The sequence below is a fragment of the Ptychodera flava genome, chromosome 3, assembly GCF_041260155.1.
Source record: "Ptychodera flava strain L36383 chromosome 3, AS_Pfla_20210202, whole genome shotgun sequence".
NCBI lineage: Eukaryota > Metazoa > Hemichordata > Enteropneusta > Ptychoderidae > Ptychodera > Ptychodera flava.
This window is the reverse complement of record NC_091930.1, coordinates 2,014,971-2,032,107: the sequence shown is the minus strand read 5'-3', so window position 1 is coordinate 2,032,107 and position 17,137 is coordinate 2,014,971. Positions and strand designations below refer to the sequence as shown.

Below are 17,137 nucleotides of genomic sequence, written 5' to 3'. Positions count from 1 at the left end.
ACATAAAATCCAGTCAATTCATGATCAGATTCAAATTACAAAAGGTATATCAGTCGTCATCTTCAGCCACCTTGCAGAGACATCGCAGCCAAAACCAACAATACTTCCAACAATAAAAAGAGAAATTACAAAAATTAAAGGCCACAATACGTTAGTTACCTTCAGAGCACTGTCCAGTGATTGCATCAGCTCCCACTTCATTACAGTAGCTTCCTCCGTCACACGGCAGACAGTCATCAAACGCATCCTTCTTAGTGGTTGGGTTGTAAGTACCATTGCTACACGGTGTGGGTAGGTCACTTCCCAGCGGGCAGTAATGACCAACTGGGCAGTCCTCTTCATCTGCATCATCAGAACCTGTGGGAGAGAAATGTACAAAACATTCTCTAATGATTCTAAGCATTCTTTTTCCATTAGGAAACTATTAAATCAGGTACCAGGTGCCTAAATTTTAGCTTTAAACATTCAATCTTACTTTCCTTGGTGAAATCCTAGCCACCCCTTTTCAAACAGAAAGATCAAATCATGGTTCACTACCAAATTCATATGCAATAATATGTCATTCAAAATGACCCCTACAGACGTTGTTATCTCTATGGGCAAAAATTAATTATTTTGTATTCAGCAAAACCATGAAAGTGAAAAGTAAGTAATTTTACCAAGTTTGAGAATTAGTAAGCACAAACGTAAACGATCAAAGAACCATAAGGATAACAATCATACAAATATTCTTATAACTAGTACAATTTTTATTCACTTAACCTACCTGTCAATAACTACCACATGCAACATATTAGAACTTAATTAGTGTTCTCCATCAAGTGTTCAAAGCAAAAAGAGCACCTACCTTCAGGACAGTAGAAACCTGGGTCACAGGGTCCAGTGACGTTAGCCAAGCCATTGGAGCCACAGTAATAGCCAGCAGTGCATGGTACCTCTGCTGGAGATGCCTCAGGACAGAAGTTACTGGCTTGGCACTCTCCACCATTTGCTGAGGGCTTTAAAAGAAAAAACATGGTCCATTTACTGTGTTAATCAATATGAAAACTGAAAAAGGTTGAATGCGCCTCTGGGACAGATATTCAGAATCTCAATTTTTTCAATTCTTTTCTGATCTACAACTTGAGAGGGCTCATTTTAAAGCTCTTGGAGTAAGAAAAATTGTCATAAAGCTAACACAGGAACGAATATCGGTAAATGTTAAGTAATTGATTTCTCTAGTACAAAACTTTGCATGGTTATCGCCCGATTTTTATTCTTGATTTGATAAGAGAATGGTTCAAACTTTCATAAGGCAAGTTTAAAAAGTTTTCAGTCTTTTTCTTTGAGGTGTATACTACCTTAATGCATAACACTGCTACTCCTGAAAGGGAAGACGAACACTACTGAAAATCAACAGGCTGACACCAACTTGGCTGACACTCAATAGGTTTGCATCAAACATATTGCCCATAGCTAGACACTTACTGGGTTATCATAGGCTCCACCTGAGCAGTAGTAACCTTCATCACAGGGTCCAGTGGGTGCAGAATTGTTGAACCCTTCACAGTAGTAGCCCGGTGTGCAGGGAACACAGGCTGAGTCATTCTTTTGAGTGCTGTAACTGTTGAAGGTCCCCGGTGGGCAGGCATACGCAAATGGATCGGGCGTGTTTTGCATGCAGTAGAAACCTGGCGGGCACTCGTTGGGTTGGTAGTCAGTGGTGTTGGAGTAGCAGTAGTAGCCCTCCGGACAGTCCTTGCAGCTGGCCTGCTTCGGAAGGTCATTGTAGTATCCCGGGTTGCAACCCAGTGGGTAGGCTGTATCCCCTGGGCAATAGTGACCCAGTGGGCAGATATGCCCCAGTATTGGATGCACGGTGTCCACTGGGCACTGATCCTCATTAAGCATTGTCGGGTTGGGTTTGTCAGCTCCAGAGATGCAATACCAGCCAGCCAGCAGCTCCCCGAGGGCTCGGTCAGGTTCACCCCTTGGCAGAACTTGCCACCGTCGCACGGAGTGCAGTCTTCGGCCTTGGTGAGTTTGGTAGCTGCCCCATAGGTGCCTGCAGGACAGGACTGCCAGTCTAGACCAGTGCCATTTGGACAGAAGAAACCCTGTGGACATGGTGTGTAGCTGGTCGATGCATCGCCCTCAACCACCAACTCTGGTATGCAGTAGTAGCCTATAAAACAATAATTGTGCTCATTAACTATGCAGCCTCTTAACATGACATTTTTCCTCGCATTTGAACAGTTTTGGCAGTGTTAGGGAACAATGATGGCAAACAAAGTCATTATTTTCAAAGTAGTGTGTCATCGCGACAGCAATGACTAACTCATGACTTTTTGCTGGTTTTACTAAGGCACACAAATCAAGGGCTTTCTTTAAGAGACTATGGAAAGCTGTTGAAGCTATACTGGCTGGGTTATCCCACTGACTATCATTGTACCGTACTAGTTCTTAGCTGAATGGTTCATGAACTGTTTTTGCTTATAGAATATCTTTTCTTTTACCAAAGTGATGGCTTGCAAAGGAATAGTCAAATGTGTCCAATCCAGGAAACTTACTTATCTTAAACATTTAACCCTTTGAGTGCTGTAATTGTTCCCACCAAAATTTTAATGCAACAATTTTACCGATTGATTTAAATTTTTCTGTAATTTTTTATCATTTTGGACCAAATGGACATATCATTTCATTGACTTCAGTTTGTTATCAAAATTTTGACAAAAATCTGAAAAAATTGACTGGAGTCTATTTTCTAAGGTGACAAAAATTGACTTTGGCGCTCAAAGGGTTAACGCAATGTCAATGTAGGCCAGAAAGATAATTACATTATTATTAACACAAGGGTTTACAACTGTAGAAAGGTGCAGCATTTTCATTGAAATAAACTTCTTACCTTCAGGACAGGGTGTGCACTCTGCAGCGCCCTCATAGTTGGAGTAAGTACCAGGCAGACAGTCCTGTGGTGCAGCGCTGCCTTGAGGGCAGTGCTTACCTGCTGGGCATATGATGAACTTGGCTACATTAGCACTGCTGGGGCAATAGTAACCTGTTACAACAGGAATGAGAGACCAAAGATTTATTATGTACATTTCTGCAAAGGTACGGCACTTCGACGGACAAGAACTTGTTGTCTGTAATAAAAACGTTAAAATACTTCAACTGTGAAAGCTTTTTTGAAGTAGCTTTCAATCGTATGGCTGTATGTATTTCTGATGTCTTTCTATCTTGTCTGACTTTGTTTTATTTACAATGTGAAAACAACTAAAAACACTAATAACTTCATTTTAGCTTTATGCTCATACAGTTACTGTATCCTATATTGACAACAGAGGAAGGGACAGTGTTGATTATGACAAGTTTGATATCATTAATGTGGTTGAAAAGGTGTCGTAAGTTTTACAATTTTCGAAAATTTTCCTTGGTGTACATACTGCAAAACAAAATTATGCCAAAAGTGTGTATTTTGTGACATACAAGGGTAAGACCTTGAAAAATAAAAACACCGACAGTTTGTCAACCTATTTTTCAATATTACATACCTGGATCACATTCAGCTGTTGGCACAACATTGCCAAGCCCCTCACAGTAGTAGCCGGGGTTGCAGGGCAGGCACTGATCAACCGTCTCCAGGCCAGTGTCGTTGGAGAACGTCCCGTTAGGGCATGGGCTGGGGTCAAAGGTGGCCCATCCACAGTAGTGACCCTCTGGACAGATTGCATTGTCTGGGCGGGTGGAGCCTTCCACGCAATAGTAACCAGGTATGCAGGGCCCACTCACAGCAGTCAAAGCTACAGTTAATAGATAGACGAAAAGTGTCACATCAAATGGAATATCAGTATATTGTAATTTTCTAAATCCATCCTTGTAAAATTCAATCACAGATGACAATGTACATCTTAACTCAATCAGTAACCAATACTTAATTGAAAGGATTTTCGAAACAATGAGCCTACTCTCTTTTGTCATCTCATGACTATCAATGTTTTCTATTTCAAACCGTGCATCTGATCAGTGCTATTTTGATTGTGTGAAAGCAGAAACATTTCTTTAGTTCCAATATGGCTACAGTGATTCTGTTTCTACCATTTGGCTATTTTGTCAGCTTAAATTTGAAAGACAAAGAACGATTCACTAGCAAAATGTGTCTTGTTGTCATTCCTAAATTATAGTCTTTTCTCAAAAAAAGTGTATATGTCTCCTGAGAGCTAACTCTGCCTGAGTGAAGACACAAAACAATACATGTAACTGGGTAAGCATACAATCCAAGCAATCTATACTAAGAAACAGAGGCAAGAATACAGCTTAGATGTAACACAAACATTTCAAACCGATCCAAACACAACACATATGACAAAGTTTGGCAACAGTAACTGATGACAAACCTGTCTTATTGCAGAAGTAGCCGGCTGTACAATTGAGACACTCCTCTACCATCATGAGTCCATCGTCCGGACTGAACGTGCCTTCAGGGCATGCTATGGGCTTGTCTGTGCCTTCTAGACAGTAATAGCCAGCTGGGCATATATCAGCATCAGCACCTAGGTAATTACAGGTGAGAAAGTTACATTGTGTATTTGGATCTAACCAAAAAATGAAAATAATTTCTAACCTGGCTGGATAGTGCAGCTGGTGGATAGAATTGATCCCAGGGATATCTGATACCTTGTTTAGCAATGGATTTCAATGCAACCATTGCTTTCTATGAGTTTGTGTGCATTGTATATATTAGTATGTATGTATGTATGTACGTATGTATGAGTGTGTGCTTTATTGAACTCCAGATCTGTGGAGAGTTGGCAGTCAAAATAGCAATCTTAGCTCAGTTATTGAACCAGAGGATGAAATGTAGGATGAGATGTAACCATGTGGTATAGATTGCTGACTTCTTCGTTAGGTGAGTAGGAACGGTAAGTCATAAATTTGAATCTGACCAAAAAATTACAAAATCTAAACCATGGTGTGTGCAAGGGATATCAGAGAGAGTGAAATCTGGCTTTAAATACACTAGAAAATTACAATGAACATATATGACAGGCACTTGTCAGTGAGATTTACATCTCATGAATGCAAATTGTTACATCTTGATAGGTATTGGTTATACCTTGGCTTGGTGTGGTGGTAGTTGCTCCAACTCTACAGAAGTAGCCGGCCGAGCAGGGTCCTGGTGGGGTGACCAACCCCTGGGAGTCGCAGGCCATGCCACCGGTACACGGGGTGCAGTCGTCCTCATGGTCTATACCAGTCAGGTTGTTAAATGTACCAGTAGGGCACGGGTAAGCCTCGGCGTACTCTGTGCCGTTGGGGCAGTAGAAACCCATCGGGCAGATGTAGGTGCCATACAAAACCACCGGACCATAAGTGGCATTGCAGTAGAAACCAGCGGGGCATTCCTTGCAGGTCCATTCTCCGGGAGTGTTCTGGTACGTTCCGGACGGACAAGGCTCCGGAGTGCCTCTCCCTGTGATGCAGAAATGTCCCTCGGGGCAGGTGAAATTCCCCGGTGTGGCTGTGACTTGACCCTCGGGGCAGTAGAAGCCCTGTTGACAGTCATCGGCAGGGACAGCCAGGCCCTCCTGAGGGCAGTATTTACCTAAGAAGCGAAATGAACGATAATATATTTTTACTTTTTGTCCATACTAATTTCATTGTCTGATTGTTCATATTTGGTAATAGCTAGGTAGCAGAAAAGATCATCGTACATAAACACATACGAGAAAAAGACAAACTACACAAACTGGAAAACACCCTAACTCTAGGAACGCTTCTCTGCAAAATCTATCCACAGCAAGATTTGTTGGATTCCAAATGTACAAGACAGGGGTGTCCACGAGGCAGACTTACCTTCAGTACAAATCTTACAGTTGGAAGGCTGGCTGTTGCCCTCAGTGTCCAGGTAGTAACCCATCTGACAAGCCTGCGGGATTGAGGAACCCTGTGGGCAGTAGTGCCCTGTGGGGCAGATGTTACCGGTTATGTTGTCTGTCGGACTGTCAACCGATGCGCCAAGTGTGCAGTAATAACCTGTAATAACCAAATGTGAGAGAAAGAAGTTGAAAGGGAATATTTGTAAAGTATAATTTCATTTTGGCTGTAATATTTGCATTATATGGTTTTGGTATACATATCAGACTTTATATGGATTGGACGTCTCCATCATTGATGTCAGACGCCGGTGAAATTGGAGATACATCATGTATGTACACCAACTATGCTTGAACCAAGAGTCCTAATTCATTCTTGTTGACAGCTGCTATGAAACTGTCATTTATTGAATTTGAAATACTAGGTGACTGAAACAAACGTCTTTTTTTAATCTTTGCAAAGGCTTATAGCCATGAGAAATACAAACATTTCAAAAATACAGAATTCCAACAGTATATTATGATTCACTGCCACTATCCATCCAACAATACAACCCCTCCTATTAATCGAATGAGACAATACTGATGCTAACTAAAGTAAACCCTTTCACTACAATAGTTTGGCCCAAATCCAGTATTATCAATGGTGATTGTGGACCTTTCCATAGGTGATTGGGGTAATCAGGCTAAATGGTTCTACTCCAGAATTGAAAGGACACGCCCTGTTCCACAGACTCGTTACGCCCAAGAGATTACGTGATGGGGGAACAAAAACCCCACATGTCAAACATGTACAGAAATAGTATCGTGGTCCATTCAAAATCCAGGTCTAACCCACTGCAATATTTTTAACTTTCAGACTGCTAACTACAAATTAAAGTTGATGAGCATGGGTAGTTTTACTGTTGCCGTTTGTAGTAGCTCTATAAGCACCATATATAGATTGCATTGCATATCCCTTGATACTCACCCTGGTTGCACTGTGCGGTTGGAGCAGCCAGTCTGGCTGTGGGACAGTAATAGCCAGGTCACACGGTGTCGGATACACTGACATACCGGGGCAGTATTCCCCAGCAACACAGTTACCACCGATGGATGGGTCGGTTGGCCTGGGGCTGGATGCACCTTCTATGCAGTACCATCCCTCACTGGTGGTGAGAAACATAATTACAGTGAGTTTTACATGAGTGAATGATCCAAATATTTATGCAACCATAGTTTTCAAATTATCAGCTTGTTGAAAAGTAAATACCACTGGCAAGTTACTCTTGACAATTTTCCATAAATTTCCCTCCTTCTTGTAACAAAGACACGATTTACCTTTATCTTCCGATGAAAACTGAAATTTGATAGTGAAGCAATGGAGTAAATGCGCATAAAAGAACGATCTTGCAGGTGTTATGTGTAGAGGCTTCAGAGATTTTAAATTTGGTGTGACAATTAGATTCCCTTCCATGGGATTGATATTTTCACTTTCAACCCTTTCACCACCATGGTTTGGCCCAAACCAATTGTTACCATTGATGCTTGTGGACCTGTTCACAGGGCTTTAGGGGTGAACAGGTTAAACACAGCAAGTGATGTGTCAAGAATTTACGAGTATCATAGCTTTCAAAAGAAAAAAAACAGTGCAGCAACTCATTCACAATTTGACAAGATTTGCTCATCGTTATAAAAAGCTGCAATTCCTATTATAAATGTTGACTATTTCCCTACCTGCAGTTTGCTGTTGGTAGTTCATTGCCGTCGCCTTGACAGTACATACCACCTGTACACAACACGCAGGAACTGTCATTGGTCTGGCTCTCCAGGTGATTGAAAGTACCTGCCGGACATGGGAATTCATCGGAGCGTCCGGTTCCCTCGGGACAGAAGTGGCCAACTGGACAAGGAGTATCCAGATATGTTGTTGCATTTGCCTCGCAGTAATGACCTGCAAGTGGATGATAGTTCACCAATGAAATCTCTCAGAAAGACAGACATATATTGAGTAAGTTACACCTTTCAGCAAAATTTGACCTTCCTCCATGTGTGATCTTTGAACTTTGACCTTTGAAAGAGAACACACATTTGACCTTAGGAAGTGCATTCACTTATCATAAGAATTTTACTGTTACTTTTTTACAATGAACAAATACTAACCTCACAACCAATGACATATACCGGTAATCAACTTGTTTAACCCTTTGAGTGCTGTAATTGTTCCCACCAAAATTTTAGTGCAACATTTTTTCCAATTTTTATCATTTTTTCTGTAATTTTTTGATAATTTTGGACCAAATGGACATCACATTTCATTGGCTAAAGTTTGTTATCAAAATTTTGACAAAAATCTGAAAAACTTCGACTGGAGTATACTTTCTAAAGGAGACAAAAATTGACTTTGGCGCTCATAAGGGTTAAAAGAGCTTGATCTTTCTCCTGTCTCAACTATTGCAATTATTTGAACTGCTTTTTTAAGTTTTTCAAGTAAAATTATGAATTACTCTGACAGAACACAGGTATTGTCTTCAGACAAAGGTTATGCTAAAATAAAACAAAAAGACTGGATGAGTCCATTACTGCTAGGGGTGACACTGACCTTTAGGACACACACTACAGTCACTGGAACCCTCTTGATCTTGGTACGTTCCAGGTGAGCAACCCAGAGGTAACGTGGTACCCAGTGGGCACTTGTACCCTCTGGGGCAGACACCACCAACACCTGTGAAAAGAATATTGATCTTGTCAAGTTGAAATATCACAGAAGTTTTACAAATTTCCCGTCTATGGCAGTGTTGGTCAGTGATTATACTCATATACTCTAGAGCTGAAAACACATACGGGTTATTTTGGTGCAATCTGTTGGTGGAGTCATATCACCGTGCTTGTATGATGTAGGGATCGAGAAAATGTTACTGACAAAGTTCACGATGACAATCGGTTTTTGATCTAAATTACATGCATACAAGAGACTCTACAAGCAAATGTGAACAGATTCTTTGCTTCACTGTATCTTGGTACAACATCTTTGATTAGGAGCAATTGCACACTCACCTGTGTGTCCACCAAGCAATGGACATGTGGCATTGTAGGTTGAATTTGTGCCGTCAGTGTTGGGGTTGGGTCTGTCCACGCCAGAGTCACACCAGTAACCAGGCGAGCACATTGCCGTCACATTGGTCTGTGATTCCTGTGAGCAGTAGTAACCACCGCTGCAATCTGTACACTGCGTGATCTGTGGAGACATTAAGTAACGTGATTAACATACTGAGATATACACTATGCAAAGCAAGGGTATTGATTATCATATATCTGGAGATGTATATCTGGGGTGAGAAAATCCACTCATCCAGGATCACAGGCTTATACAGGTAGGTTTTACCACCACGCTGGTAGTATACTACTGCCAGCCAAACAGGCTTGTCAGTTATTCAGCTGGTCACTAAGGCATTGACTGTTGGGCTATGGAGGCTGGACTGGTGATCTTATTTGCCTACTAACCCATAGACTATCAGATCTGAAAATGCTTTGCTCGCTCCCAGCATATCCCCTTCTATTCTAACTTACTTTTAATTTTTTAACCCGCAAAATCATTGAGTTAAAAGTTGTGTCATTCCAATTTCTGTTATTTTGCTAAACTTTGAATTTGAAACAGAATGACGGAACCACTGTATTCAGTGCAGAAAATACAAAATCAAATACTGAAATTTGGTGATCAAAAGCTACAGATTGAGTGTAATTATTACACACTGTCAGTTACAGCACCACTCATGCTTTTTTGGTTATGGAGATTTACAATTTATTTTCACAAGGTGACTTTGAGTAAAATATAATTATGAACATAACCAGAGAAATAAGACACCCAGAGATATTAGCAAATCATTGCTAAATATTGTACTTGAATCACGTAACTTACCTTGAATAGAGTCTTTTGATCACTGAAGGTACCTGCCGGACATGGCTGCCAGTCCAGACCAGTACCCTGTGGACAGTAGTAGCCCTCGGGGCAGTCATCATAGCCAGCTTTGAGGTCTGGGTTACTCAGGGTTTCATTCTCTGGTAGACAGTAGTATCTGGTGAATGTATAGTAATTATAATTATTCAGTGAAAACTTTCCTAATGGTGTACTGTTCAAAGACAGCAAAGTGATATATTTATAATACAAAATGATAATGGAAATATGAAATCTGCATTTTATGAAAATAAAATGATCAACTTATTTTTCAGTACTTTTTGACAACTGATTTAGAATTCACCAGGAAAATTGTTCCATTCTTTCTTCTATTCATATTTTTGTTTTCTTTTGGAAAATTTTTTTCTTCAATAATATATAATATTTATCATAAGTAATCAATACATATTATGGGTATTTCACCAGCAATAACCGTTGGTGGATTTCTCATTCGCATAATGCTGACTAGAAAGACACAAGCAGATTGCTTACCCAGGTGGGCAGATTTCGCACACGGATCGCCTAGTTCTGTTGGTGAAGCGACCACTGGCGCAGGCAAATGGTGCCGGGGAGCCCTCGGGACAGTGGAGACCAATTGGGCAGTCATACGGTGTTGGGTTGTTTGAACCTGTCGTTGGAGTTATCAAAAGGTAGGCATCAAAATTGGGTAACTAAACTTGATGATATAATTGTAACAGAAAATAAAAATTATGCAGAAACATACTCAACAGGACATCTCAATATCAATGCTTGATGGTTTTATGCAAGCTAGTGTACAAGTTATTTGATATAAGCTGTTACAGACAAGAGTTCCTCACTCAAACTTAAAACCTCAAGCATTATAATATGCTTATGTAAGCAATATAAATGCTCACTCTGCATGACTTAAATTACATGATCTCCTGAATCAGTACCACAGCCTCCCCCCCTACCCCCCCCTCCTCCCAATTTTCAAGCAGGGAGGACTTCCTCTCTTGTACGAGAAATCTGGAGAAAATTGTCATATATCAGGGGACTTCAACACTAATTTACTTCACCTGTTGGGCAGTAATATCCAGGGGTACACAGCCCCTCAGGCTCTGTGAGTCCCTCAGTCTGACAGTACCACCCCTCGTTGCAGAGTGTGCAGTCCCCGGCCGCCTCCAGTCTGGTGTTGTTGGAGAAGGTACCATTGGGGCAGTTGTAGGGCACCGAGGTCTGTAGAGGGCAGTATTTACCCGGAGGGCAAATGATCTGTTCTGAGCTGGTGGATGCCGCTGGGCAGTAGAAGCCTGCTGAACAGGGTGCTGTTGGTTCAATCAGGCCGTCAGCATCACAGTAGAAACCTGAAAATAACATAAAAATATTTTGATGATGTGTTCTACTACAGAAGTAATAATAATGACAGCTAAAGAGTTTGATAAGTAAGAGTACTTTGGTTACATAATGTTTGTAATACAGGACTCTTAATAGGCAAATAGTGTACGTAACTTTGGAAGTTTAGAAACAAAACAGATACAAAATCATGTGACATGTCCTCGATCATGGTAAATTTACCAGCTTTATATTGTAACATTTATTTGTATGGTAGCTCCTTATTGATGTAGCGAAAAAAATTACAATTGTCGGTTATTAAATTTGCTAGGTCTGAAGTGCACATGAAGTATGCACTAGGAATAATTAGCCATAGTTGGATTCACATACTGTAACATGATGGATTTTATGGTAGGATAGGGCATATTGGAAAATGAAGATGTACTCAACCCATAAATTATTTGATTAGAAATTTGAGTGACAGTGTGACATGAAAAATTTTGAAAAGAACAAATTTTTTTTTACCTGGAGTGCACGGTTCACACTCTGTTACATTGTGGAGACCGGTGTCGTTGCTGAATGTACCGGCTGGACACGTGATTGGCTCTGTGGTACCCTCCGGACAGTAATGACCGACCGGACATATGTTGGCATCACCAAGCTGGTCTGGAGCGGCGCCCTCAGCACTGCGTCGGCAGTAGTAGCCAGGACTGCACGGGGTGATGGGATAGACCAGTCCTGGCTGACCACAATAGTACCCACCTGTGAATAAACAAGAGCAATTCTTAGCTATTCTTGACCTATCAGATTTCAGTATTTGTGCCATAAACATACTTGTATAATATAATCAGCAATATAAATATGACAAAACTCATAGCTTACCTAGACAAGGTGAGCATTCTTCCTCTGCAGTAAGCCCGGTGATGTTATTGAAGGTACCAATGGGACATGCATGCTCATTGTCAAATCTTGTTCCATTGGGACAGTAGTGTCCTGAAAAGGAAAACCGTCTTAAAATTACACCTAAAGCCAGAAGCTGAAGAACTGAAATAATGATTAAGGTAGACGCACCTCAGGGACAGATATTCGGACTCTCAACTTTTACAATTCTTAAATGATCTACCCGTTGTGGGGGTTCGTTTTAAAGCTCTTGGCGTAAGAAAACTTTTCATGGCTTAGTTTTTCGAATCTCGTAAAGTTTATTTTTTCTCCATAGAGTTAACACAAGGATGGCGGCCATTTTGAATTTTAACCCTTTGAACCCGGCTCGGACAGAAATGTCCGATGACGTCATAGAGTACCAGGGGTCAGGGTGCAAAGGGTTAAATATCGGTGAATCTTGGGTTACTTGTTTCTCTAGTACCAAAATTTGCACGGTGACCCCCGTGATTTTTCTTCTTGATTTTGAAGGAGAATGGTTGAAATATTCTATGAGGAAAGTTTCAGCAAAATTTAAGTCTTTCACTATCGAGGTGCATAATAATTAAATCAGTTGCCAAAACAGACCAAGCCAAGTGCGTGAAACTACGTATGGTTATGACTCAATACCATTTTTAACTGACTGGGTAGATGAGTAAGTGATACTATCTGGCAGAAGAAAGGTTAAAACTGGGAGACACTGGAATACTGGGGGAAATCAACACACAGATGTACTGGTATCACATACCTGAAGGACAGACAAACGCTGTGTAATTGACAACCGGAGTGGCAGAATTGTCACAGTAGAATCCAGCAGGACACTCCTTGCATTCCCACTGACCAATCTCATCCTGATAGGTGCCCGAATTACACGGCTGCTTGTCCATGGATCCCTCGATACAGAAGTGTCCCACGGGACAGATGTAATCATTTGGTGTCGGCACAGTCTGGGCAGGTGGACAGTAGAAACCTATAACATACAAAAGATAACATATTGGGTCAAGTGATATCAAACATGTATTTTTTCAAGAAAGAGAAACCCATTTGCCTAGCTGGGCAGCTGATATCATTGGGAATAAAGTGCCAGTGTGATCTGTTTGCCACTGTCATGGAATCAATCTGCGAACTGAAGATTATTGCATGATTTTCGAAAATCATCGAGGTCTATCCAGAACACATCTCAGGGAAGATAACTTCCAGTGTTTCAAAATCTGAGGACAGGGGCTGCTGACATTGCACTGTTATGAAGCCAGCAAAAATGAACCAATCGGAAAGAAACAGAACATACAATTTTAAAATAACAATGGGGGTGAGCAGCATACTTGGAAATCAAACTCACCTGGTGAGCAGAGTCCCTCAGGCTGGGCTAGTCCACTAGAGTTGCAGTATCTACCAGACAGACAGTCCAGGCAGTAGGTGACGTTCTTGGCCTTCTGGCTGGGTTGGTATGTACCCGGTGGGCAGGGTTCTTCATAGCTGCTACCCTCCACACAATAATGGCCTGGACTGCATTTGTTACCTGCATGTGAAAAAAGGATGACTGCCTGAGCAACTACAGCTAAGAAGGATAATACTAACACATTTCTCTTTCAAAAAAAAGAATAGTATATCCATAGTTTTGCATTTCATGTGGAAAGTGCGAAAATTCCACACACAATGTACACAGTTGAAAATGTCATTCTGATATTGTATGTTTTGTCTTTTTTAAAGAATTCTGTCAGTAAAGAGGTCTCACCTCCCATTCCAGTAGGTGTAGCTGTGGTGGACCCATTGATACAGTAGTAGCCAGCTGAACAGTCTCCTCTAGGACTTGCCATACGATCCACATCACAGTACTGACCAGGGTCACACAGCAGTGGTGCAGAGGAACCTCTGGGACAGTATTCACCTGTAGAGTAAGTGAGAGAATGTGTTTAGTACCTGGCAGCAGGTGGCAGTTTGATGGAAGTGTTTATACAATGCATTGAAGGCAAGATGGCAAGCCATTGCAGTAGCCAGTCACGGCAAGTCTCTCTCTCTCTCTCTCTCTCTCTCTCTCTCTCTCTCTCTCTCTCTCTCTCTCTCTCTCTCTCTCTCCAAGTACGCTACCTGTACACAAACACACACACAAACTTTGAACTTGTAACCACCATAGACCATAGAATAAAGACAACCGTAGGTAATTCACATTTATAAACTTATGTGAAGAAACATTAAATCTCACACAGAGATCTTTTCAGTTCTTAGGCAAGTAACTAGCTTTACTCAACTATGAAATTAAACATGGAATATACATTAAATTTTAAAATATCGACCACGTAAAAATTGCTTACCAGCTACACAATAGCCTCCATATGGTGCACTGGGATGGGTTTCATTGGCGCCACCGCTACAGAACCAGCCTTCATCACAGTAGTCTGTTGGATAGCTGTTACCCTGTCCCTCACAGTACATACCAGGTGTGCAATCCACGCACCAAGTATTATCATGTGCACCTGGTGGACAAAACAAAAGAATAATTCTAGATATTGCGGATGTTGTAAAATATGGGCTACATTACTGATCACACCGTTTCATCTCAATACCAATTCACAAAGGACAGACTTTTCAGCTGAATGTAAAAAGGTTGCACCAAATTTCGTGGTGAAAAGGTTTTACCCTTTCACCACCATGGTTTGGCCCAAACCCTTTATTGTCAATGGTGATTTTGGACCTGTTTAAAGGGAGTGGGGGGTGAACAGGTTAAACCTCCACTTCAATACTCTTGCTGTGGGTTTCACTGTACCACAGATGACTGCTATATTGGATAATTCAAGGTTGACAATTTATTCCTTTCTATTCCATAAATTCTCTACTCCTCCAACACTCACTCACCATGGCAATAGCAGTGTAATTTCCAAAACATGTGTAAGCAAACAAAAACCTATACAAGGATATTTGACAAACAGCAACAACATGCATATGTTCATGTCTACACAAATTGTACTCTCCGACATCATACATTTTAACTATCACTTTTCACTTCATACAGGAAATTCTTCTCAGTGTTGTCAATTGTCATACACTTGACTAGCTTATCTTCTTGCATTTCATAGAATTTCTACTTAAAAGTATGGTTGAGGACAACTTCCTGCTGCAAAAATCGCTGTCATGTAAATCTTATATTTCACAGGGTTTCTATCAGGGGGAAAATAAGAAATAGTTCACCTGTGAGGTTGTTAAAGGAGCCTTCTGGGCATGGGTACTGAATATCATACTCCGTCTCTAGAGGGCAGTAGGAGCCTGACGGGCAGATGGTGTCAGCGTAGGTGGTGAAGTTACTCCCACAGTAGTACCCTTCTGGGCAGGACTTGCAGGTGTCCTGTCCCTCCTGGTCCTGGTAGGTGCCTGGTATACACCCATTGGGCCACTCTGAGCCACCAGGGCAGGAGTAGCCCGGCGGGCATATGCCACCTATTCCTGTGTGCTCACCTGTTGAAGAAGCAGATATAATCACATCAAATATATGTATCTATGGAGATACTTTTCTTGTGTATGATTAACATTTATCATATGGCCACATAACATGATATCTCGAATTTCCTTCACATTTTAGTCTTTTTTGGCAATTGCATAAGAAATATCCACAACCTGTACCATGAAAAGCACAGATTTTTGAACCATAGTGACAGCTTACCTTCTAGATCACACACACTTGCATTGGTGGGCGTCGGGTTGGGTTTGTTGACCTTTGACACGCAATAATACCCCGGGTCACACTCTGCAGTGGGTGCTGTCAGGTTGACGCCCTCACAGTAGAACCCTCCAGGGCAGTCGGTGCAGTCGCTCTCCATTTCGAGGCCACGCCGGGCACCAAAGGTACCCGCTGGGCACGCAGTCCAGTTGCGCCCGGTGCCCGCTGGGCAGTAGTGGCCCTGTGGGCACAGACGATGACCAGCCGACGAGTTGCCTGGACAAAAGGAATTGAAGGATATTTGCATATTGAAGGATATTTCGTCAGTGGCAGAAGGAAAGCAAGGATGTATAAACAGTAAAAACTCAGTAAATGTTTGATCGGATCAGAAATCAGAACATACGACATGCAATCACCTTGTGACGAATCACAGTCAAAACAGCTCAGCCAAATCCAACAAATGTTTTACTTAGTCTCTTAGAAAGGTATGTTTACTTAATTAAACTGAAAGACAAAGGACTGGGCCAGTATATATCACATTACCTTGGGACAACACAATTAACCCTTTGAGTGCTGTAATTTTTCCAACCTAAATTTTAGTGCAACATTTTTTACAAATTTTCATGAGTTTCTCTGTCATTGTTTTTATAATTTTGTATCAAAGGGACATGACTTTTCATTGACTAGTCTTTTTCATCAAAATTTCAGGAAATTGAAAACAAACTGTCCAGACCTGAAAAGAAATTATCTGCATGACATTTTATAACGGTGACAAAAATAGACTTTGGCACTCAACAGGTTATAAGTACTACAGACAGTGGAATATAATCAGCAATAATTAATCTTGAACTTGTGGACGTATATCTAATGTCTATAATATTAAAATTCTGGTGAATATCACTGCTGTTTATATCCCCCTCACCTTCAACAACTTCTTCAGGGACACAGTAGAAGCAGCAGGGCACTCCAGACATTCCGACATCTGCGTCAAGTTGGTGAATGTGCCTGGCTCACAGGGTTTTGGTAGAGGGCTCCCTTCTGGGCAGTGTAGACCTATGCTGCATGGGTACTCCTGCGGGTTGGCCACCTCTTGTCCCGGCGGGCAGTAGAAGCCGGGATCGCAGAGTCCGGATGGTGCTGACAAACCTGTGTGGAAATGATGGAGCAGGAATGGAATGAGCATGTACAGATATGGGATGACCTTGCAAATGCTTGAAAATACCAAATGCCCTGACAGGAAACGTAATGCACAACAAGAGTTTGGTCTGGGAAAACAATAAAAACATTATACGACAATTTTGACATGACATGTTAGCAAACCTAGCCATTATAAAATATGATTGTTCAACTATATTGTGGTGTCTACACATAGAAGACAGAGCAAGGGATATTTTTGAGTCCCAACTTCAAACTTTGCAAAGTTACCAAGTATGATAGCAGCAGTTTAGGCCAAAAAAAAGAAATGTTTCTGGTCAGCGCTCGCGTCAC

General features: G+C 41.4%; 2 protein-coding genes across 2 annotated transcripts; both read right to left on the bottom strand.

Moving 5' to 3' along the window:
- Positions 1-151: 151 nt before the first annotated feature.
- Positions 152-5,896, bottom strand: LOC139130274 (multiple epidermal growth factor-like domains protein 6). The gene is made up of 9 exons (XM_070696028.1): positions 5,833-5,896; positions 5,093-5,581; positions 4,374-4,529; positions 3,531-3,779; positions 2,885-3,037; positions 1,928-2,164; positions 1,468-1,808; positions 848-998; positions 152-357 (listed from the first exon to the last, which is right to left on the bottom strand). The coding sequence occupies exons 1-9, from the start codon at positions 5,894-5,896 to the stop codon at positions 152-154; spliced, it is 2,046 nt and encodes a 681-aa protein (XP_070552129.1).
- On the bottom strand, positions 5,835-16,765 carry LOC139129410 (neurogenic locus notch homolog protein 1-like). The gene is made up of 17 exons (XM_070695040.1): positions 16,572-16,765; positions 15,653-15,925; positions 15,184-15,447; positions 14,310-14,471; positions 13,733-13,885; positions 13,337-13,516; positions 12,746-12,967; positions 11,962-12,072; positions 11,605-11,841; positions 10,824-11,111; positions 10,279-10,414; positions 9,751-9,907; positions 8,889-9,069; positions 8,434-8,556; positions 7,569-7,785; positions 6,823-7,000; positions 5,835-6,012 (listed from the first exon to the last, which is right to left on the bottom strand). The coding sequence occupies exons 1-17, from the start codon at positions 16,621-16,623 to the stop codon at positions 5,962-5,964; spliced, it is 2,985 nt and encodes a 994-aa protein (XP_070551141.1). The 5' UTR covers positions 16,624-16,765; the 3' UTR covers positions 5,835-5,961.
- Positions 16,766-17,137: the final 372 nt, after the last annotated feature.